The sequence below is a fragment of the Lotus japonicus genome, chromosome 1 (assembly GCF_012489685.1).
Source record: "Lotus japonicus ecotype B-129 chromosome 1, LjGifu_v1.2".
Lineage (NCBI taxonomy): Eukaryota > Viridiplantae > Streptophyta > Magnoliopsida > Fabales > Fabaceae > Lotus > Lotus japonicus.
This window is the reverse complement of record NC_080041.1, coordinates 136,576,247-136,599,762: the sequence shown is the minus strand read 5'-3', so window position 1 is coordinate 136,599,762 and position 23,516 is coordinate 136,576,247. Positions and strand designations below refer to the sequence as shown.

Genomic DNA, 23,516 nt, shown 5'->3' with positions numbered 1-23,516 from the left:
ATGGTCGTTGTCGGAGAAATGGACGAAAAGAAGGGAGCATAATGGTTTGAGGAGGGGGGGGGGGGGGATGAAGTGAAAGTGGGAGTAGGGGTGGAAGTAGGTTGGGATTCACTAGACTTTGCTTAAATTGGTCGAGTCTGCTTAAAATATTAAAGGCATGAGCCTGACCTGTAACATGTCAAAGACATTTTTTAGACCTGAGCCAGATCTATTTGAAAGTCTGGTCTGACCTGATAGCCTATTTAAATGCCTGTTTAATTGTAATACATTCAAGTAGACTGAAAATTTTACTTGTAAACATGTCATCAAACTTATAAACTAATGAGTTAGAATACAATTATATGATTATATGGTCCAAGAGGTTTATATAGTTAAATCATAATTATTATTTTTTGAGTATCTAGATACTAGTAGGATTTGAACTGTGAACTTGAAAATTTTTATCTCACATATTTAAACATATAAATAGTTCGACAAGTATATAGTTTTAAGATATTATTTATTTAAATAGGTCGACTGGTTAGACTTATAAGACTTTTTGTGTCACTAAAACTTGACCTTTTAAACTAAATAGGTTTTATAAAAAGTCTTGACCATATCTATTTAGTAATTTGGCTTGTACGCTAGGCCATAAACCCCAACGGCCTGACCTACTTCTACCCCTAAGGGAGGAACAAGAAGAGTAATGAGTAAAGTATGAAATAACTTTGTTGCAATGTCTTAAATGCCCTTAATATTTTGGTAGATCAAAATCAAAATAATAAAGATTCACCCTAGTCTCACTCACATAAAAGGTGTTCTTTGAATTGAGATTTAAAAAAAAAAAAAAAGAGATAACAAATTATTAGCAGGCGTTTGGGGAAAAAGAAGAGATAAATTAAGATAAGAAATTTGAAATGCAAAATAATAAGGTTGAGGATGAAAAGCAAAGCGATGTTACGTCACACAGAAGCGGTAAACAAGTAGCATGAATGAATAGCATCTGCAAACAAACAAAAGAGTGAAAGAAAAGACTAGACCCCGACGAGCATTTGATTCAGTCGCAGCAGCAATAATAACAGACTCGCTCGCAATATACGCGTTCTCTCACAGTCTCACTCACTCACTCCTCCTCAACAACCATCAATTCAATTCAAAAATCAAAATCAATTCTGCAAACTAACTGCACCAACCAAACATGACCTTTTGAGATTGCCATCACCATGGTTCTCTTCCTCTGCAACCCCATACTTGTTCTTCTCACACCCTTCTTCCTCTTCCTCTTCCTTCTACTCTCCATTCGATGGTGGAGACCCATCCAAGATTGGTTCCACGTCTACCAATTCTTCAGAGTCCCACTACTCAACCAAACCATGCAACACAATCATCTCTACAGAAACCTCTCCCTCTACTTGCATTCCCTCCCTTCCATTCAGGACTCTGATTTCTCCAACCTCCTCACTGGCCCCACCCAACACGACGTCATCCTCTCCCTCGGCCCCAACCAAACCATCCACGACCACTTCCTCGGAGCCACCGTTTCCTGGTCCAACGAGCCCACAGCCTTCGTCCTCAAGATCAGAAAATCCGACAGGCGCAGAATCCTCCGCCCCTACCTCCACCACATCAGCGCCGTCGCCGCCGAAATCAACCAGCAAGGGAACCGCGACTTGCGTCTCTTCGTCAACGCCGACGCCGACGGAACCTCCTGGAGATCCGTTCCCTTCACCCACCCCTCCACCTTCGACACCATCGCCATGGAGCCTGATCTCAAAAGCAGAGTCAAATCCGATCTCGAATCGTTCCTCAAGGCGAAACAGTACTACCATCGCCTTGGTCGCGTTTGGAAACGAAGCTTCCTCCTGTACGGCCCCTCCGGCACCGGGAAGTCAAGCTTCGTTGCCGCCATGGCCAATTTCCTCTGCTACGACGTCTACGACATCGACCTCTCCAAGGTTCCTGGAGATTCGGATCTCAAACTCCTCCTCCTCCAAACGACGCCGAGATCGATCGTGGTTGTAGAGGATCTGGACCGGTTCCTGGCGGAGAAATCGACGGCGGGGATGCTGAACTTCATGGACGGGGTTCTGAGCTCGTGCTGCGGCGAGGAGAGGGTGATGGTGTTCACGATGAACAGCAAGGAGAACGTGGACCCGAACCTGCTTCGTCCGGGTCGGGTCGACGTGCACATTCATTTCCCGCTGTGCGATTTCTCTGCGTTCAAGACGTTAGCGAGCAGCTACCTTGGCGTGAAGGAGCACAAGCTGTTCCCGCAGGTGGAGGAGATATTCCAGAACGGAGCGAGTTTGAGCCCCGCCGAGATCGGTGAGTTGATGATCGCGAACCGGAGCTCGCCGAGTCGGGCAATCAAATCGGTCATCACGGCCTTGCAAACGGACGGCGATGGCAGGGGGCGCGGGTTGAACCAACAGCACACGGGGGATGATGAGTTGGATGAGGATGATGGTCTCCGTACAGCGAAGGATTTGCGGAAATTGTACGGTTTTTTCAGATTGAGGGTTGCGAGAAGATCTTCGTCTTCCCCTAATAGTACATTGGCAAGTCCATTGCGATGATTGGATTGGAGGACAAACCTGCATTTGCACCTTTTTTTGTTCATTGGATTGGATGCAACCAACATTGATACACTCTTGGACATGTTTATATTTGTTTTTAAAGTTAGTGATTGAGGTTCGAATGAACTCTTTGGTCAGTCACATACTTCTTAGAGCACCGATAGTGGGAGATTAGTCTCAGGACTATTGATCGTGGATACCCGGTTAACATCCAAAAAAAAATGTAATATGTAGAAATAGATTGATAGTTGCACATAAGAAAGAACTTGCATAGGCAAAGAAAACTAACCTGTACATGTGTTTCCCATTTTGTTGAATTATTATGAATCAGTACAGATTTTTACATGTTTATAGAAAAACCTTTATGCTTAGTCGAACTATGTGTTTGTCTTTGAACATTAACCTTTTTGTTTTACCAAATTTAAACCATCTTGGTCGTGTTTGTGTTGGGTTTAAATCCATGTTTGTTTTGTCATTTCCTACTATCTAAGGCTAGCTAAATGTCAAATGAATGATGCACTTCCATGGAGACAAATCTTGAAGTCGTTAAAGCAAACTAGACAATGCGTGTTTGATATTCAATTTTGTTTTGAAAATGGAAGTATCTTTATAGCATGTTTGGTTGGGGGTTAATGTACCACAATTGTCGTTCAAAACCATGTCAAACCTGTAGCTCCGTGTTCTAGCTTTTGGATTGATGTGCATTCTTTCAAGGGTTAAAATATATAACCGTCCCTGAACTTTGAGCGGAATCTGAAAACCGTCTCTCGCCGGAAAATTATCTGAAATCCGTCCTCGTACTATCAAAAACAAATTTGTTCCATCCCTCCGGCCGCCTTATCTCCGGCAAGAGCCATTTTTTATTTTTACCCATCCTTGAATTTTGAGCGAAATCTGAAAACCGTCCATTTTTTTATTTTTATTTTTATTTTTATTTGTTTAAATTAAAATTCTCTAATTTCTAAGAATTAAATCTAATACCCTTTAATTTAAGCCTGAATTCTCAATTTAACCACAAATCCCTTAATCTAACCCTAACTCATCCCAATTTAACCACAATTCCCAAGTTCTCTCTCCTTCAGATCTTGTTTCTCTTCTTTTCTTCTTTCTTCATCTCATTTCCTCCACCAACAACAACATGGTCTTCTTCTTGTTGTTGTTAGAAAAAAATTTCAATTTTAATTCTTAGAAATTAGGGAATTTTCAGATTTCGCTCAAAGTTCAGATTTCAAATTAGGAAATTTTAATTCTTAGAAATTATGGAATTTTCAAATTAGGTAGATTTAATTCTTAGAAATTAGGGAATTTTAATTTTAAAAAATAAAAATAAAAAAGGGACGGTTTTCAAATTTCGCTCAAAGTTCAGAGATGGGTAAAAATAAAAAAGGGCTCTTGCCAGAGCTAAGGCGGCCGGAGGGATGGGTCAAATTTGTTTTTGATAGTACGAGAACGAATTTCAGATAATTTTCCGGCGAGGGACGGTTTTCAGATTTCATTCAAAATTCAAGGACGGTTATATATTTTAAACCACCCTTCTTTCAAATATATTAGTAGCGAGTTTGACCACGGATTCAATGAAACTACTAATCCTTAGAACGTAGTTGGGTTGTTCGTTTAGGCTATTGGAACTCTGGTCATACATTTCTAAGTGTGAAAGAGGTGAACTTTCCTTGAGAGAAAGCACGTACAAACATGCACCAAAAGAATATATGGTCTATCATATCAATATTTGCAAATATATCCAAGTGCATCCTAAAGACCAAATAACATATTATATGATACAAATTCTCACTCAAATTTTAAACTCAGAAAACAATGTCTATCTGCAATATGGAGCAGCAACTTGTTTGATAAAAGACCTCCAATTTCCCCCCACTTGGAGATAAGTACTTTATATATTCAGCTTTTCAACAGTTAAGTTCATCTTTCTTTGTTGTCCTTATTTATGTACAAGAGACAGCCTACTAAGCACAACGAAATATCATTAGTTAGGCTAATTTTACTGATTAAATTAGTTAACTCTTACTTTTTCATAAGGCCACCTTTCATGGTCAATAATCTGACAAATAGCCATTATAATATCTCAGTAATCTGACAAATCACTTTAGAAGTATTAATCTAAATTAAGATATGCAATCATATTATTGTATATTAATAGTCACTCATGTACATGATTCTTTGTTCTGTCTTCCCTTTTCATATTTTAAGCATTATATTGCTCAAACTTCAAGCATTTTTAGTTAGATGCTCAATATACCAGCCAAACACATTGTATAGAATTTTGAGTCACATCTATTTATTTGATTTAGTTGGGTATGTGTTTTCCCCCACCAAACGTAGTGATTGTAGTAGACTTTACACAGTGATTTCAAATGGAAACCAGGGAGCAGGTAAGGTAAGCCTTTTAGTCTAACTAGGTTTCTCAGTGCCGACACTTTTTTATTTCAATTAATTACAATAGCTAATGCCTAATAATATAATGAACTGGAAGCAAATTTCAGCATCACCCCCAGCGGGGTTGTTGTTGTCATTTAAACGATCAATATATTCTTTGCATATGGGTTAGCACCCATTGTGCTTAATTAATATATTCTTTAAAAAATTTAAACGATTAGTAATTGACCGGTAAATAAAAGCAGTTTTTCAAAAAATAATAATTATTAACTTCTTGATTTATTGAAAAAAAACAAAACTTGGAAGGGAGAGCAGCCCATAAAAGTACTGTTTTTAATCACATGATTGACTGAATAGAAAATATACTATTTTTTTAATCACACATATTTTATTTTCCACCAAGAGCATTAACTTACGGTCTATAGAAGATTATGACGGAGTAATGTTTCATCCACACCTCTCTTTTGAGGTGGAGAGGTGGAATGGTGAGAGAGATAGAAAGAAAATAAAAAGTATGAGAGAGAAAATATGAGATGTGATAGATGATAAAATGAGAGAGAGAAATAAAAAGAGGTGGAAATGAAGTGTTTAAAAAATGAGGTGTGTATATATCATTGCTCGTTATGGGCCTATTTGGTGGACATGATAAACAGTCAGTAATCCTATCCTGCTGTAATATGTTGTTTGTTGCATCAACATGATAGGATAACACTATCATGTCTCGTATGCTATCTTGTCTATCATGTGTAAAAGTTATCCTGAGGGGGAGTTATGATAGAAATTATCCTAGGATAGGATATCAACTTATCAATATTATGAATTTTTTATTTCAAATGAAATTTTGATTTATTTTTCATTGTTTCTATCATATCCTATCAATATCTTGTTCACCTCAAACACAGGATATGATAAGAGTCTGACATATCATGTTCTTATTCAATCATTTATCATATTCTGCTTTTATCTTATCCTAACAACCAAACGAGTCATATATATTTTGATATTTTGATGTAAGGGATTCCAACTAAGTCTCATGCACACGTATGGCCGTATTAGAGTATGTATGCTCATATTTAAGGAAGAAAATACTACATTGACTTAAATATGACTAAACATTTGGTTGCTTGAACTCTAAGTCCCATGTTTTGTGAAAATTCTTGGCTTAATTGAACATTTGGTCCCCCAACTTTGCCTTCCTGCAAAAATCGTCCCCCAATTATGAAATTAGTAAAAATCGTCCCGAAAGTTTACACCCCACCGTTGTCTTCGTGCGAAAATCATCCCCTAAAAGGACGGTTTTTGCTAAATTCTTAGTTGGGGGATGATTTTCACAGGAAGGGCAAAGTTGGTGGACTAAATGTGCAATTAAGCCAAAATTCTTCAACATGTCTATTGTATTGAGGCTACAACTAATTAAGCAAGGAGTTGTTTAAAAAAATTAGGTAAAGTTTGGATTAAATTACTCTAATTGGTGAACTAATAATATTTAAGACAAATGACGATCACTTATCATAAATATCATTGGTCCGCATATTAAGATGATTCAAACCCAAATTTGTATTATATCATTTAGACACATTAGGTAAATAAAATTATATAATTTGTGAAGAATCAAACTTGATTTAGGTTAAGTAAATATTCATGAGTGATTTAAATAGCCATTTTATTGAATAGGTGAAAACATTATATCAAATTCATTGTTGTAAATAAGTCATAATAATGAAACTAAAGCAAGAAGTGCTCTTCAATTTTGAGCATTGACAACATGGACCAGACAAAATCATCATCCCCGTATTGATAACTAAACTAAGCACAATTCTTTTCAAAAGAAAAAAAAAATACTGTGTGTAAATTTCTCACCCTGCTCTCTTAACTAGATGAACAAGAACATGAAGGTACTTTCTTCACTTCAGTAATTTCCAATTCAGGACCAGAGATTACATCAATTTTGGATCCTTTAAGGCTATTGCCACCATTGGTCTTCTTCCCATGATTACAATCTGACAAAGACCTTTTTGAGACAACTCTAGTATTGATCTCTTGAAGTAACTTGAGAAACGCACTCTCCACGTTCTCACCAGTGAGAGCTGAAGTCTCAGAGAAGAAAAGGCCTTGTTCCTCTGCAAACTCAACTGCATCTTCAGAGAGCACCACTCTTTGATCCACAAGATCACCTTTGTTCCCAATTAGCATGATCACAATGGAGCTGTCTGCGTGTGCTCGCAGCTCCTCAACCCACCTAGCCACATGATCAAAAGACTGTCTTTTTGTTATGTCATACACCAGCATTGCTCCTAATGCTCCTCTGTAGTATGCACTTGTCACAGCCCTGTACCTGCATCACCAACAGAATAGAGTTCAGATTTATAATGTTAAATTCTAATATTATTCAAGTTACTAATGTTAAATTTCAGAACAAAAAAGTTACTAATATTAGAATTTAAGTCACTAGTGTCAAAGTGACATTGCTGCCACGATCCCCATTTAAATTTAGGTTATGCCTTACTCCATTTGAATTGTGAGATTTGCAGAATAAACTTTTGATTGTCAGTGCTTCATATATAGGTTGTTACAATAAACAAATTTATAATAAACTCTAATATCATTTTAGAAATTGAGTTAGGTATAATTTTATCCCAAAAACTAACTTCAAAGTGAAGGTTGTGTACCATTTACAAATACTTATTTGTCATATTTCATATTTCAACTGAATATGAGATATTAATAGGATGCTCTCTTTTTTTTGGAAAAGAGGATGCTCTCTCTTATTCAGGGGATGGACAAGCAAATCAAATAGATTATGATCTTTCATATCAAAAATTCACATGATGATGTTATATATAAATCTAATAGGGATATCAATGGAGATAGAGAGAGAGAGAGGGGAGTTGGTGAACCTTTCTTGACCAGCAGTGTCCCAGATCTGGGCTTTGATGACTTTGGCATTAATTGTGACAGTTCTGGTCTGAAACTCAACCCCAATGGTAGCTTTTGAATCAAAGCAGAATTCATTCTTTGCAAACCTTGAGAGTATTTGAGTCTTGCCCACAGCTGAGTCCCCAATCACCACCACCTTAAACACATAATCTATTTTATCATGCACATTCTTCTCTTGCAGGTGCAGCTTCTCAGCCTCAACCCCATTCATTTCCTGATTCATTTTCTTCCCACACGGCAACACCAGCAATCAAAAGACACAGTTCGTAAATAAGAGAAAGTGTAGGAACATGGAAAAGCTTGAAAAGATGAATCAAACAAGACCAGTGTTGAATTGAATTGATGTTGGCAAAAAAATGAAATAGGTAAGGAAAGTGGCCCAGTCTCTGTCCCACTTTAATGCTTTGCTGAATTAGGTGTACTACATCAAATATATTGTTTACATGACATTATTGCCTTCCACAACTGACCACATAATAATGAAGGCCATCAATATAAGGTTCAATTCTTTTACTAACCCAAAAAAGAAGAAAGAAAGGATACAGAGATTGATGTGATTTTGTGATCTATGGAGAATTGTGAATTTTCAAATGGCTCTCTAAATTGTAATAGTTACTGAAGGGCTTCTTAAAGAGCTTGTGTGCATTATTAAGGCATTGTTTGGTTGAGTTAAGTGAGAGTAGAAATAAGAGGAAGAAAAAAAAGGGAAAATGGATTATACTATGATATTAATATATATATATATATATATATGTATAAAAATATATATTAATACAATAGCGCAAAGCGGTGCCCTCTAACATTGGTGAAACGGCTCATGGACAAGTTCCTAATATTTACATATTCTTTTCTAATTTGGATAGCATACTTGTCTGAGTTTTTTTAGTTGTCTTACTGGTATCATGATGAATATATCCTCAATTACTGAGGTTCAGAAGAACCAATAGATTCAAAGATTAAAATATAATCTATTTGATCCCCTACATTTATGATTTTGTTGGAAAAGAGCATTTGGTGCAGCATGAGCATGGCCTACCATTTGTTCCAGCATGAAAGGATTTGTATTAAACCCAAGTGGACCATTGCAATGAGGACCATTCCATACATATATGAGTCACTCAGGAGGAGGCTAATAAAAAGAAGACATTCTTTATATCCAATGCATTGACAGAGTAATCAGTATAGCACACACCACACAGCTTGGTGTTTTCAATCAGCACCGACAGCGCTGGTGTTGTACAGATAACACTCTCCGGCCACAATCATCAATTCTTCCTAGTAATTTTGTTTTTTTTTAGGTTTCTTCCTAGTAATTAATCTGTAATAGTAGTGAAGTGCTGCAAGGCCCGTGCTACTATTCAGCAAATTTGGATGAAGAAGTAAGAAAATAATCAAAAGTGCAATGTCAAATAAACCTTGTCATCACAATCACTTATTTTAAAACACAAGAGCTTAATTCACATAATCGTGATATTAGAGACGACTAAAAGTGCAACTAAAGAAAAAAAAGGTTAAAATATATAACAGTCCCTGAACTTTGAACGAAATCTGAAAACCGTCTCTCGCCGGAAAATTATCTGAAATTCGTCCTCGTACTATCAAAAACAAATTTGACTCATCCCTCCGGCCGCCTTAGCTCCGGCAAGAGCCCTTTTTTTATTTTTACCCATCCCTGAACTTTGAGCGAAGTCTGAAAACCGTCCCTTTTTTATTTTTATTTTTTAAAATTAAAATTCCCTAATTTTTAAGAATTAAAATTCCCTAAGTTTTAAGAATTAAAATTCCCTAATTTGAAATCTGAACTTTGAGCGAAATCTGAAAATTCCCTAATTTCTAAGAATTAAAATTGCAAATTTTTTCTAACAACAACAAGAAGAAGACGATGTTGTTGTTGGTGGAGGAAATGAGATGAAGATGAAGATGAAGAAAGAAGAAGAGAAGAGAAACAAGATCTGAAGGAGAGAGAACTTGAGAATTGTGGTTAAATTGGGATGAGTTAGGGTTAGATTAAGGGATTTATGCTTAAATTGGGAATTCGGGCTTAGATTAAAGGGTATTAGATTTAATTCTTAGAAATTAAGGAATTTTAATTTATAAAAATAAAAATAAAAATATAAAAGGGACGGTTTTCAGATTTCGATCAAAGTTTAGGGATGGGTAAAAATAAAAAATGGCTCTTGCCGGAGCTAAGGCGGCCGGAGGGATGGGTCAAATTTGTTTTTGATAGTACGAGGACGAATTTCAGATAATTTTCCGGCGAGGGACAGTTTTCAGATTTCGCTCAAAGTTCAGGGACGGTTATATATTTTAACCCAAAAAAAACTATTAATTATGGGGCTCAACAACATCTATATATATAAGTAAAGCACACTTGAACCATTACATTAAATGCATTAGTAAAGATTGCATGTATTATAATGCATTAAGTAATAACAAATTATCTTTGTAATAAGTATATTAAATAATAAAATTAAAAATTGAAAAAAAAAATTGTATTGTCAAAAGCTATTCAACTACCTACATTAAATATTAACAAAAATATCTATATGAAATAATAATATTTATAATTTCAAAAAATGACTTGAGTTGACAAATATTAAGAATTAAAATTAATTAATTATAAATAATATTTAAAATTAATTATTTTAGATAAAATAGATTTAAAATTAATAAATATTTGTTATTAAATAATTAATGATAGTTAAAATTATCATAGAGTAATTTTTCTATTTAACTACATATATGATGATAAATAAATTAAATATATTAAAAAATAAGTTAATTAAATCAGGAGATATATATTAAATATGTTATGCATGTCATGTTAGTTAAAAAATAATAGAATAATTTAATTAAATTTATTTGTCAAAATAGTTTAATTTTAAAATTTTTGTTTAGTTATAATTTTGATTTAAAATATGTTTTCTAATAATATTTAATATGAGTTTATAACCTCCTATGAGGTTTATCATTGTTGCTAGAGTAGTTTTTCTATTTAACTACATATATGATGATAAATAAATTAAATATATTAAAAACTAAGTTAATTAAATTAGGAGATATATATTAAATATGTTATGCATGTCATGTTAATTAGTTATAAAAAATAATAGAATAATTTAATTAAATTTATTTGTCAATTTAGTTTCATTTTAATTTTTTTGGTTGGTTATAATTTTCATTTAAAATATGTTTCTAATAATATTTAATATGAGTTTATAACCTCCTATGAGGTTTATCATTGTTGCACTCATCTAAAGTAGACTAAAAATGTAGTATGCAATGAAGTATTTAATAAAGTTTCTAAATGAAATCATATTTGATATAGCTACAATATTTCTTCATTGATAAAAAATAACAACCATTCTTAACCAACTTTCACTTTTGCACATTATTATGCTACACGAGCTTAAGAATATTCTTTAACTAAGTCCTTATAATTTATTTGTGTTAACCACATATATCCTCTATTGAGGGAATCATGTTTTACTCAAGTGTAGTGAAAGTTACAGGTCTATCATAAAGTGCATTCCTTAAGGATGGAATTTCAGGGAAACAAAGAGTTAATTTTAGCCATTGTAGTAGACATTCATTAGGTGTGTTTTCAAATTGTCTTATGAGGTTTTGTAATTTTTTACTTTCTATAAAACTATAAGAATTTATCGAATAAGATAAATTATTATCTTAATTCATAATTAAGTTAAAAATATATATGCTCTTACAAGCTGCATATTAACTAATTAAGTACTCATTATGCAATAAATAGTATAAATTTTATATGTATCATTGAGAATATGTTTCGACATAAAACTTTCATTAGTACACTTCCCATAAAGTTTAAACTAAAAACACTACTTTCATGGCCAAAACATGAAAGCAAGAGAAAAATACCACTTTATAAAAGTCTTTTAACTTTTATAAATGATTTTATACAAACACAGACTAACTTATTCCGCTCTAATTATATATTTTCATCATTTACTTAATATTGAGAGTGCGTTACTATATATTTTCAGCTCTAATTATATATTTTCATCACCAAATAAATTGAAAATAATTTTTATTAAAGAAAAATAAAAAATAAAATATGTGCTTTAATATACTAAAAAATTAATCAAAGACGGGTAGCTCAGTTGACAACGCAGGCTGAGTGTGTGTGAAGAGCTCTCGAGTTCAATTCCAACACAATATACTAGGGATGATGAGCCTTAATTGTGACTAAATCTCGAATCTGTCGGTATATCAAATGTTTATACAAAAAAAAAAACTAAAAAATTAGTGTACAATAATTTTTTATTGAGCTTCATTAATGTAATTACATTACATATGTTTATCATATTCTTAATTATCTACTATTCAATAATTTTTCATATTACATAAATTATTTTAACAAATAATAGACACATAACTTAAAAACAAACTCGTGCAACGCACGGGTTTAATTTCTAGTATAATTTTATTTCTTTATTATGGATTTTTCTCAGCATTTTATTTGGGTTCATTTGTTGATAGTTAAGTTTCTTCCTTCATAAATTTAGTTCAATCTTAATTATGATTTATTAATTTTGTTGTAAGTTTTTGTCTTTGTCTAAGTCACAGCCCTTGGTAGCTTGAGTGCTCGACCTAACTACTAGACTATCATCCACGGTGACTCGACCTAATCACTAGGAGACATTAGAAGCCCAATAAGCACAAGGTTTAGGGATTTGGATGATTGTGTATCTATTGAGCTATCACCCACAATAGCCTGACTTAATCATCAAGTTATCACTTACATTAACTTGGTCTAATTTTTGGGACACACTTCAAGCCCAATTAGCATAAGTTTTGGAGGGTTGTGTGCATATCGAGCTAGCAACGACAGTAGTAATTATTTAGTTACCATCTACCGTAACTCAACATAATCCTAGGGGATACTTCAAACTCAATATATAAACACGTGTAGCATGCACAAACTTAAGAGGCTTTTACCCCAAGATTACATAGTTGTATGTACCTCAATGGTCACTAACTAAGATACTAACTAATCATTATGCTATTTAAGGACCTAATGAATCACTATAAGTATAACACTCCAACACTATAAGGTTGTAGGTTCACTGCTTTGGCTGTATTTCATGGCCTTTTGGTAATTCACTATAAACTTTAGGAAACTTGTACTCTTTTTTCCTTGCTAGAGTTTTATCCTAAAGTGGGTTTTTCTTAGTAAGGTTTTAATGAAGCAATTTTCCTTTTGTCTATTCCTCCAATGTGTCGTTAATCAAGTAGTTGGGAAAGTTTGGGTTCAGTGGTGGGAATTGGCTGCAGCTCCTTCGGCTGTATTCTGTATTTTGTAACCTATATGTTCTCTTTATTTTTCTCTACTTGTATTGGGATTGGGATCCTCTTCAACCTCTACGACTCATTTATAACTATAGATCAAAATAATTAATGGTTGAGATGTGTTGAGGTGATAAAAGTAATTTAAACATTAAATTTTTTTAAGTGTGATATACACTGCTGGACCCTCCAGTAGCTGAAGAGGATCCAGATTCCTTGTATTGTGTTGAAGTACTCATTGTACTTCTATTCAATATATATTCATCATTGCCGATAAAAAACAAACACAATAAGGTCAAGAGGTATCCTTAATCCTATATATAAAGAGGCTAGGATAACAAGATTAAGATTAAGATATCTTTACTCTAACATGTAAAAAATTATACTATAATAGTTGTTAATAATTTAATATATAGATTTCAAAAAAAACTTAATATTTAGAATAAGTGATATTAATCATAGAAAATTAAACGGTTGCTTTCAAGGTAACCCTACCCCACTACCAAGGGAGTTGGGTTTGGCACCCCACCTATGGGGCTTGGCACCCCACTTTATCAAATACGGAATTTAAAATTCCGTATTCTCCCTATTGAATACGGAACTTAAAATCCCGTACTGTATTTAAGCATGCGTGTCACATTTTCAACCACTCATTATATACTAAAACAGATACGGAATTTTATTTTCCGTATTGATACGGAACTTTAAATTCCGTATTTAATAAAGTGGGGTGCAAAGCCTAAGTGGTGGGGCACCAAACTCAATTCCCCACTACCAGACCTGGTGGCTGAAACTTATCCTCTCATTTGCATCTTCCACAAAAGCCAATACCTAAAAACTTGTCCATCTTCTCTTCTCTTTCTTCCATGGATCCTTTGACAACCTCTGTTTCTTCAACCCTCAAAATCTCACCATTTCCACCAACAAACCGTGAGTTCTATTACTTCACAAGAACTCCCTATGCACCACCCACCCGTCCTCCACAACACCATGTCTCCTCCGCTCCCACCGTTCACAACTTGATCCCCAAAATCAAAACTCTATCACACCACAAGTCTTCTTCTTCTCTAGCACCATCCTCCTCAAACACCCCACCTCCCAAAATCAAACCTTCACCTCCAATAATATTCCACCGAAACCCTGCCACTGGTTATGCAGCAGCTGTCATAGACGTGGCTCAGAGCACCAACTCCCTTCACTCTGTTCAAAGGGATGTTCAGAGGCTCTTGAAACTCCTCCAAACTGTGAACTTTGAATCATTTGTGGCTGACCCTTCAAGGATTGAGGAGGTTAGAAGACAAGCTTTGAAGAGGGTGTTGGAGAAGGGAAATTTCCACAGGCATGTGGTTACCATTTTGAAGATGCTGCTGAAGAAGAACAAGTTGGGGATTGTGCAACAAGTGTTGCAAGAGTTTGAAAGGATCTATGATGAGCTTTGTGGGACTCAAGTGGTGTTGGTTTCATCTGAGAAAAAAATGGGGGAAGATGAATTGTTGGGGATTGTTAAGAGCGTGCAGCAAATGAGTGGAGCAGTGAGGGTGAAGGTAAAAAATTTGGTTCCAGAGAGTTTGGCCTCTTTTGCTGTGTAATGTGAATTGTGTTGTGAAGTGAAAATCACCCTTCATCAGGAGAACTGTAAAAATGTAACTTTACAATTCAATCGCAATATTCAAAGCTCTTATTTTGGTTATTTGATTTCATGTAATGGATTGGATTTGTCCTCATTAATCAAATAAAGACTTCAATTAGCTGCAAATTTTAGTCTGGATTTCTTTTGTCTGGACAAACACAAAATTTGGTATCTTCATGGCAAATGCAACAACTGACTGCACTGGTTACATATTTTCAGACAATGCAACTTTGAAGCAATTAGAATGGTCTTCTATCAGTCTATATGGGGAAATTCAGTAGCAATTCCCTCCATATTTAGCCCAAAACCTTTTTACTGTTTAGTTTTGTCTGTCATGTAGGCTGTAGTTACTCTCTTTTTACTTTGTCATTGGATCCACGAAAAAAATCAAAAAAACAAACCAAAAATTCCGTTGCCGGGATTTGAACCCGGGTCTCTCGGGTGAGAGCCGAGTATCCTGACCAACTAGACTACAACGGATTGTTGTGAATATGAGTCAAGCAAGCTATTATATAACGGATTTACACTAAAAGGGATTAAAAAAATAACACAACTTAATGAATTTTAACCTTATTATATGTATTTTAAAGAATTTTTTGGGTACTGTAAAACTCTAATAGTAGTAGGTATGTTAAAAGTCCATAAAATTTATATATTATGAGAGACGACTATAATTTCTAAAACAGGGTTTACACTTATTAAGGACAAAAAAATTGTATAACTTTTTTTATGCTTAACAACAAAGAGGACAAAAGAGAAAACAAACAGCAGAAGAAAAAAAAAACCTACTATCTAACTGTCACCATCCCTAAAGAATCAGCCAAAATCAAGTGCTCCATGCCAGGGAGGGGATCTTGGAGGTGAAGGAAAGGTTAGCTCCCACTTTAAATAAGAAATCAGCACAAGCATTCCCTTCACGACCGCACAACCCAATCCTTCCTCAGTAAATTACAAATGTTGTTGATCAAAACAACACACTCATGAAAGTGAGAGGGAGGTTTCCGAATCAAAGTAACAGCCAACAAGGAGTCAGAATAGCACACAACCTGACGATGACCTAGCTGTCAAGCCATTTCCAACCCATGAAAGATGGCAAGAATGTATGCCAAGCTCCAATTCATGAGCCATATTAGCCAAAGGGCCCGCCACTTGATTTGCCTCGTTCAGAATATGCACACACTGAATCAACCAATTCTTAGCAAACCAAATTCTTATTTGAATCATCATATAAATAAAGGATACGATGATCACATATGTCATTTATCAATTAGATGACCACGTGTGAATCACTCTTAATAATTACTGTAGGTAAGTTCTCTCCCAAGTTAACTGAAAAGATGCCTTAGATCTTTACCCACGTAATATTGGATGTCCTAAAGTTTATTGAAAGCATTCAATTTTGAGAACCTTGATATACAACAACAATAATTAATTCACACCAATTGAATCCACACCCCAAAAGAAACAAGAACAAAGGTGAGAAAATGTGAGATATGATTTCTGACTTGATAGGAAAAGAAGAAATTAGTAAGTGAAACTTTATAAAAATATGATTGAATGAATTGAAAGTGAAATAAATCTTAACCCTTAATAAGAATTGAATGAATACTAAACTCACACCCTAGAATAACATAACAGCCCTAGAAAATGAATGTATAATCCAACGGTGTCAAAATTGTCATATAAAATGGAAAAATAGGGCTATTTGTTTGGGGAGTGACCACAACCAGCGAGCATTTGCAATTGTCTGTGACTGTGTCTAACCCTCAAAGTTGTTTGGGTAGCGCATTTCTGTGTTAATCGTCTGATCTTTGATTTTGGTTTTTTGAAGATGAAGCCGGTTTTCGTTGGAAACTTTGAGTACGAAACCCGTCAGTCAGAGCTCGAACGCTTGTTCGCCAAGTATGGTAGGATTGAGCGCGTTGACATGAAATCTGGTAAGCTTAACTCTTTCTTCTTATTTTTTCGTTAGGGTTTAGGGTTATGTAAACTGAAACTGAATCTAATTATCCTGATAAAAAAAAAGTGTATGTATTGATTTCACTTATACTAACGGAAATTATGCTTTGCTGTGGCTCTATTTTGTTTTTTTGGAAGGAAACCTTCCCGCTTCTGTGCTTGTTCGTTCTCCCTTCCACCCTCAGATAGCATCATCATCATCATCTACATTTTCTCACCTGAACATCTGTTACTCACTCACTTCATGGCATGCCCTTTTCCATCAGAATGCTCATAGTGGAATCATCAATCAAATTAATAAACCATGCTTAGAGGATCAGTGAAATTCTGTCATGCCATGCCTAATGCCTTGTATTACTCAAACCACTCCTGCTGTCTGAATGGAGAAGCATGCTTGGCTATGGCATTCACAATCTCAGATCTCAATTTTGGATTAAAACCCTTAAATTGCAATCATCGTTTTCTTCCTCATTCAACGCCTCTAAAGCTTCATGTGCATCAGCCCTCACATATAATGCAGGTGTTGTATTCCTTTGTTCCTGACTGGGAAAGTGATTACCTGATTTGGATGATGTACTGCCTGCCGGGGGTAAGATTTCGACTTTCATCATTATATATGTTTCTAATGCTAATTTTGTTAGTGCAGGTTTTGCATTTGTTTATTTTGAGGAAGAGCGAGATGCTGAGGATGCAATTCGTGCACTTGACAATTTTCCATTTGGATATGAAAAGCGAAGGCTTTCAGTGGAGTGGGCTAGGGTATGATAGTATTTTATTCTGATGTTTTAGTCGTATTTTCATTGCATTATTTAGTCGCAGATGTAACTAATGCACTATCTGCGTTTTATAACTGGATTATGTTTGTTTAACTTTAACAGGGTGAACGTGGCCGTGGTCGAGATGGCCCAAGGACAAACCAGAAGCCTACAAAGACCTTATTTGTGATTAATTTTGACCCAATTCGTACTAGAGTCCAAGATATCGAAAGACACTTCGAGCCTTATGGGAAGGTTGTTCATGTTCGAATTCGTAGGAACTTTGCATTTGTGCAATTTGAAACACAAGAAGATGCTACTAAAGCTCTCGAGTGTACTCATATGAGGTTAGTGATGAGATTTGATCTCTATTATTAAAATTCTTAGGTTGCTTATTTTACCCACTCTGTACAAATAATATATTTCTGGTTCCATTGCACTTGCAGTAAGGTACTGGACAGAGTGGTCTCTGTGGAGTATTCTCTCAGGGATGATGATGAGAAGGGTGACAGATATAACAGTCCTAGAAGAGGAGGGGGTTATGGAAGATCGCGCAGTCCAGTTTATCGTAGGCGATCTAGCCCTGACTATGGACGTCCACGCAGCCCTGTGTATGACAGGTACAATGGACCGGGCTATGACAAACGCAGGAGCCCTGATTATGGTAGGCCTAGGAGCCCTGATCTTGGCAGGCACAGGAGTCCTGAATATGGTAGATATCGCAGGTATTGTGATCAGTAGTCATTATAGTAACATGTATATGCACTTGCTGTTTTCTGTATTTGGAGCTTATCTTGTGTTCTTTATCTACAGTCGCTCACCGATCCGGAGGCCATGAACTTAAAAGCAATGCTTGGTTTTAGGGTGTGAAGCAGGTTGCATTGGCATCATGTTGCTTTTTGGGATATGGAATGATTTCTATTCACATTTTAATTATTGTTTTCTTTCTAGCTCTGAAGTTGGATGTTTAATGTCAGAATCGTTAGTATCTGTGGACTATGGTATAGACATTATGTCTTGATATGGTTAGATTTTATTTTTCTGACTCTACTACTATTCTGAAAGTGAAGTGATTGAATTTTGGTCATGCGAGTAACCATAACCAAAGATTTGTAGTTTTGAAGGTTAAATATTAATGTACAAAAGGTTATGATCTTTGGCTATGTTTTGAAGTACGAATTTATTTCATTTGAAAAATTAGTCGTACTTCAATGGGCGGATGTTATTTCACATTTTTATTGATTTTGGTCTTTGACTGAGGTGTCCCACAACTCGTAGTCATGAGGATAATCTTTTGTTTTGTGGTCAACATACTAGTAGGAGGTTGGCCAATGATTTTTTTTCGGGTAGAGATTTGAACTTTCAACCACTTGCTTAGTTTGATTCACTTGGTCACATTTTTTTTATTAAACTCAGCATAAATAAATATTCAACATATCCAAGGTTTCTATAACTTTTAAGACTTTATGTTCATATTAGTAAAACGGGTTCTCCCTAGTCCCTAATATGCACCACTTTTAAAGTGGTGTAATTTTACACCACCTACTTTGACCGGGTATAACAGGTCAATACATTTTATTTTTAAAGAAAAAATATCATTAAAAATTTGTAGCATATTAAATTTTTTTAAAACAAGATATGTTGACCTGTTATAGTAGGTTAAAAAAGTGGTGTAAAATTAGGGCATCCTAGTAAAACATGGTATTTATTATAGTAATATTTTTATCACCGGTGAAAAATCTCAACAACACTTGACATAATAATAAAATATCTAAACACTTAATGCATTAGATCGGCCCTAAAATATGAGGTCGTTCGAGTGTGAGATCGCTCTACACATATAGATCACCTTTGAGAATTAGCCTTTTGGTCTTGCGATCGCTACTTTGAGTCCATCTTGCCATCTGTCCCTTTGCAAGCCTGCAAGACTCCAAACCTTAAGCATTCAGGCGAAGTGTGTGTTTTTCAAACCATTTTTTGTCAATAGAGTTTAGATTAAGTAGTGAGCTCAAACCTAGAAATATGAATAATGAAATCATAATGTAAGCAATACTTGATAGCTAGCACTAAAAACCCTTTATTGATTAGTCTATTTTAAAACTACACACAAATAATATTCATGTACAGTTTTATCATTTATGTATATTGTAAAATTTCACAGTTACTTAATTAGAATACGACACACGAACTGAAAAAAAGTAGTTCACGAATAATAAGATGTTAAGTTGGTGGTTAACTGAGTGTTTTTTTATGGGAGTTGTTATTGGCCAACAGCACAAACAAAAGAAAAAAACAAAGTTTAATCCATTACACTCAGCAATTAAATTAAAGGGCAGTAGGGCACGAATTAAAAGGCCAGAAAGAAGTGAATTAAAAGGCCCAAATAGGCATTTGTTGATGATGGTATAATCAATGACAGCGTGAGTGAGAGTACAGCCCTTACACACACGTTTTTGTTTGAATCGCACATCGTCTGCTTCTTCCTCTCTCTCTCTCTCTCTCTCGTTCGTTCTCTTTCCCTGATTTCCTCCGACTTCGAGCTTGAGCTGCTTCTTCCTCTCTCTCGTTCTCTAAACTGAAATTGAAACTTTGTATCAGGTATGTTGATTCTGCTGATTGCCTTCATCTGATTTAGTGTGTTTCATTGGTATTTGGTGATGCTGTTTTGTTGATCTATCCAATTTCAATATACTATGTTCCTATTGCAATTGTTGAGCATGTCAATTTTGAGCTAAAAAAAAAAACTATTGAGCAGTAATCCTATTCTTGCCGCAGCGCAGGTGTGGTTGGTTGGTTCGATTTTCCGTCCTCCAATTGATCCTCCTCCTGGCTGCAATCGCGATGGAGTTTTGCCCTTCGTGCAGTAACATGCTGAAATTTGAACTGCCCAATATGGGTCACAACTCAAGACTTTTTTGTCAAACTTGCCCCTACGTTTGCTACATCGAGAAAGGGGTAGGAATACGAATACGATTCCACTCATCTCGATCATCTTTTCTTTTATATCTTTGCTTTATCAATTTTATTGTATTTTCAATTTTCAGGTTAAGATTAAGAGAAAGCAAAGCTTGGTCAGAAAAGAGATTGATCCTGTTATCTCTTATGATGACATGAAGAATGCCCCCACAACCGAAGGTACATTACATTGTTCTTCAATTTTTGATATTGCATTTTCCCCTGCTGTCAAAATTTTGATGGTTTCGTCTGAGGATACTTTAATTTTGAGGAAACTGAATATTTTTATGTTCTATTGTCAGTTTGCTAATTTCAGTTTTGCTTATCAACATCTAAACAGGAACTTTCTTAATTTATTTGCCTTTCCTAAAGCTTGTTTCTATTCATCATGGTTCTCTTTTCCATTATTCACATTTTTAATCGTTTCTAAGTTTGAGAATATTTTTAAAATTAATATGCGCTCTTTCAACTTGTTGAAAAACAAAAATTGCTTGATTGGGAAATGGTCATGAGTTAGAGACTAGCATATTATATGACAGTTGTGATTAGCAACTCTCCCACTAAAAATAGCTTAATTCTCTCTAAAAATAGCTTATGAGAAGATCGATAGAAGTACCAATTAGGAGGGTTGACCAGATGGAAGATAGTTCTATAGCTAGAGCTTGAGGGAATCCAATTAAAACTTTAAGTCAAACCATTAACAGAGCTTTAAAGGTGAATGTTCTTCTATCTTTAGGCTTAATGCATGACATAGTTTTATGGCATTACATAATTTATGTTGCTGACACCATCTAGCCGGAAAAAGGTTTGGTGGTTGTGGTTCTTGCTTCTCTACAATATAGTAAAGTATTTTTAAGCGATGATGACGAATTATGCTAGATTTTTTATTTTTTACTTTGTTCTTTCTTGATCACCATTTCCTTTTTTCTCTTCTTTTTCCTTTTTCTTGTAGTTCGATGCCCAAATTGCAGTCATGATAAAGCTGCCTACACAGAAATGCAGATTCGATCAGCTGATGAGCCCGCAACTATATTTTACTGGTGCTTGAATGAAAAGTGTAGGCATCAATGGCGTGAGGATTGACTTCATTCTTATGCGATGTATTATTTCATTGTTAGCTGCTTCTAATTGGGATTACATGACAGCTAAGGGATTTTTGGATTGTTTTTTATTTCATTTTTTCTCAAAAATAATGCTTTGTTTTTATTCTGTCATCACAGATTTTTGTTTTAAGGATTGGTAATTTGAGATGGTAAAAACGGTAAAATTTTCCTCATAATTTTCATGGTAAGGATTCAAAATTGCCAAATGAGTTAAAAGTAACATTGCTGCTTGATGTTATAACTCCCATCAAGATTAGAATCAACACAGAAAATCCTTGTGCTCTTATTGGTCTTCCAAGCTAGTATGCAACAAATCCTTGTGCTCTTATTGGTCTTCCAAGCTTAGCCAAACTAGGACAAGAATTATACTCACCCCCAAAAGTAGCATTTTCCACAATGTTTAATATGCAGTTGCTCGGCTCATCTGTTGCAAAAAACTCTTTGTATAGTATATCACACACAGAAAAGTTATATTGATTAAAAACCAATTCAGAGGAAACACTAGTTACATATGCATGGATGTGGCATTAAAGTTTGGTCATCTTCAAGCATTGGAGAGCCCCCATACGGTCTTAACCCTCCTCTTGAGGAGTAGTCAGATGAGGGGCTAAACCCATGTAGAGGTTTCATTTATCAGGTAATCAGTATGCACGGCTTTGAAGCCAGATCATGATATGCCAGCTCCAGATTTTCCACGATCTAAGAGATAACAGAGACTGCACTATCATTCTCAAGGTAAAGAGAAAGGGGTTGCCTAAAGGATCTATGTGAGTTACTAACCCACAACTCAATGTACCAATATGATTTTTTTATAAATAAAATTAATAAATAAAATATAGAAATTCTAACTCACTTATCTTCAAAGAGAAAATGTATATTCCATACTTAACGTACAAATAACACAAGCACTATGTTACTGGCTTATTGCTATATTGCAGATGAAAAGAAACATGGAGGAAATGCATATAGAAAATAGGTCATACATTGTTCACCACCACTTCACAAATTCACCTTTCACCCTTATCATAGAAAGAAATATAGAAGAAAAATGTGAAGGAGGAAAAAAAAGCATATAGTTACCACTTAAATCCGCAATATGCAAGATCAATAATTGGCTTCGAGTGTTGTGTATCTCCCGTGTTACCACTCATGATAACTCGGTCGAAAGTAAGAACTCATTATTGAGCCTCCCAGGTTACCGACCATAAAGAGCCAGCTAATTAGTTAGTGGAAGCCAAGGGCCGTGAAGCCATGATTGCCAGTAATAAATATCCGCTCATGACCCCAAGAGTAATTAAATCAATCATTAGCACTCTTAATATGAAATAAACTACTTAATAATAACAAAGCGAGCAACAACCCAAGAGACAATAAAAAATACTCCCTCCGTTTCTGATCTTTTGTTGTTTTAACTTTTGGTCAAAATTTCAAAACTTTTGTTGTTTTACAAACCCAATGCATTTTTTCTCAATTTATTCCATGTATACCCTCATTTAATAATATATCTCTCACCTACCACCTCTTATTTTCATCAATCAAAATCATAACAAGTTTTTAACCAATAACTATCATTCTCTCTCTTCACTCTAACTCAATAATAAATAGGGGTGTTTATGTCAACAAATATATCAATAATTGCATTCTTAAACAATGTGCATAACCTTAAACAACAAAAGATCAGGAACGGAGGAAGTATCTATTAATAAGAGGACAGAGGAAATCAACAAAAAATCATCTTCACTCTACACTTATCATGGGTAATTGTTTAATAGCTTAACCACAGAGCTTGGAAAATTTAGGGAGAACAAGACATGGAGTTAATGGAAATCGACTATAGAGTTCCAATCACGTTTACGTTTCTTGGAAGTTAAAAATGTTATCTGAATAGCTATCCAAACATTATAGTTTG

General features: G+C 35.0%; 5 protein-coding genes and 1 non-coding gene across 8 annotated transcripts; 4 read left to right on the top strand and 2 right to left on the bottom strand.

The window, feature by feature from the left end:
* Window positions 1-943: 943 nt before the first annotated feature.
* On the top strand, window positions 944-2,932 carry LOC130731421 (AAA-ATPase At2g46620-like). Its single transcript, XM_057583713.1, has one exon. It carries the CDS (start codon window positions 1,203-1,205, stop codon window positions 2,553-2,555), a length of 1,353 nt encoding a protein of 450 aa, XP_057439696.1. The 5' UTR covers window positions 944-1,202; the 3' UTR covers window positions 2,556-2,932.
* A 3,663-nt stretch (window positions 2,933-6,595) lies between these two features.
* Window positions 6,596-8,526, bottom strand: LOC130731422 (ras-related protein RABA3-like). Its single transcript, XM_057583714.1, has 2 exons — window positions 7,847-8,526; window positions 6,596-7,284 (listed from the first exon to the last, which is right to left on the bottom strand). The coding sequence occupies exons 1-2, from the start codon at window positions 8,107-8,109 to the stop codon at window positions 6,819-6,821; spliced, it is 729 nt and encodes a 242-aa protein (XP_057439697.1). The 5' UTR covers window positions 8,110-8,526; the 3' UTR covers window positions 6,596-6,818.
* A 5,468-nt stretch (window positions 8,527-13,994) lies between these two features.
* Window positions 13,995-14,961, top strand: LOC130731420 (ATP synthase subunit delta, chloroplastic). Its single transcript, XM_057583712.1, has one exon. It carries the CDS (start codon window positions 14,072-14,074, stop codon window positions 14,792-14,794), a length of 723 nt encoding a protein of 240 aa, XP_057439695.1. The 5' UTR covers window positions 13,995-14,071; the 3' UTR covers window positions 14,795-14,961.
* A 281-nt stretch (window positions 14,962-15,242) lies between these two features.
* Window positions 15,243-15,315, bottom strand: TRNAE-CUC (transfer RNA glutamic acid (anticodon CUC)). The gene has a single exon. It is a non-coding gene; the product is annotated as a tRNA-Glu (tRNA).
* Window positions 15,316-16,542: 1,227 nt separating this feature from the next.
* On the top strand, window positions 16,543-18,704 carry LOC130731419 (serine/arginine-rich splicing factor RS31-like). 2 transcript variants are annotated; one of them, XM_057583711.1, is made up of 5 exons: window positions 16,543-16,772; window positions 17,441-17,553; window positions 17,673-17,896; window positions 17,996-18,274; window positions 18,363-18,704. In XM_057583711.1, exons 1-5 carry the CDS (start codon window positions 16,667-16,669, stop codon window positions 18,385-18,387), a joined length of 747 nt encoding a protein of 248 aa, XP_057439694.1. In that variant the 5' UTR covers window positions 16,543-16,666; the 3' UTR covers window positions 18,388-18,704. The 2 variants fall into 2 exon arrangements, with proteins under 2 accessions (XP_057439694.1, XP_057439692.1); XM_057583709.1 differs by lacking the exon at window positions 16,543-16,772 and adding an exon at window positions 16,789-17,314.
* A 1,246-nt stretch (window positions 18,705-19,950) lies between these two features.
* LOC130731418 (DNA-directed RNA polymerase III subunit RPC10-like) lies at window positions 19,951-21,718 on the top strand. Of its 2 annotated transcripts, none has more exons than XM_057583708.1 (4): window positions 19,951-20,147; window positions 20,325-20,504; window positions 20,594-20,684; window positions 21,457-21,718. In XM_057583708.1, exons 2-4 carry the CDS (start codon window positions 20,391-20,393, stop codon window positions 21,585-21,587), a joined length of 336 nt encoding a protein of 111 aa, XP_057439691.1. In that variant the 5' UTR covers window positions 19,951-20,147; window positions 20,325-20,390; the 3' UTR covers window positions 21,588-21,718. The 2 variants fall into 2 exon arrangements, with proteins under 2 accessions (XP_057439691.1, XP_057439690.1); XM_057583707.1 differs by having other exon boundaries at window positions 19,952-20,147; window positions 20,330-20,504.
* Window positions 21,719-23,516: the final 1,798 nt, after the last annotated feature.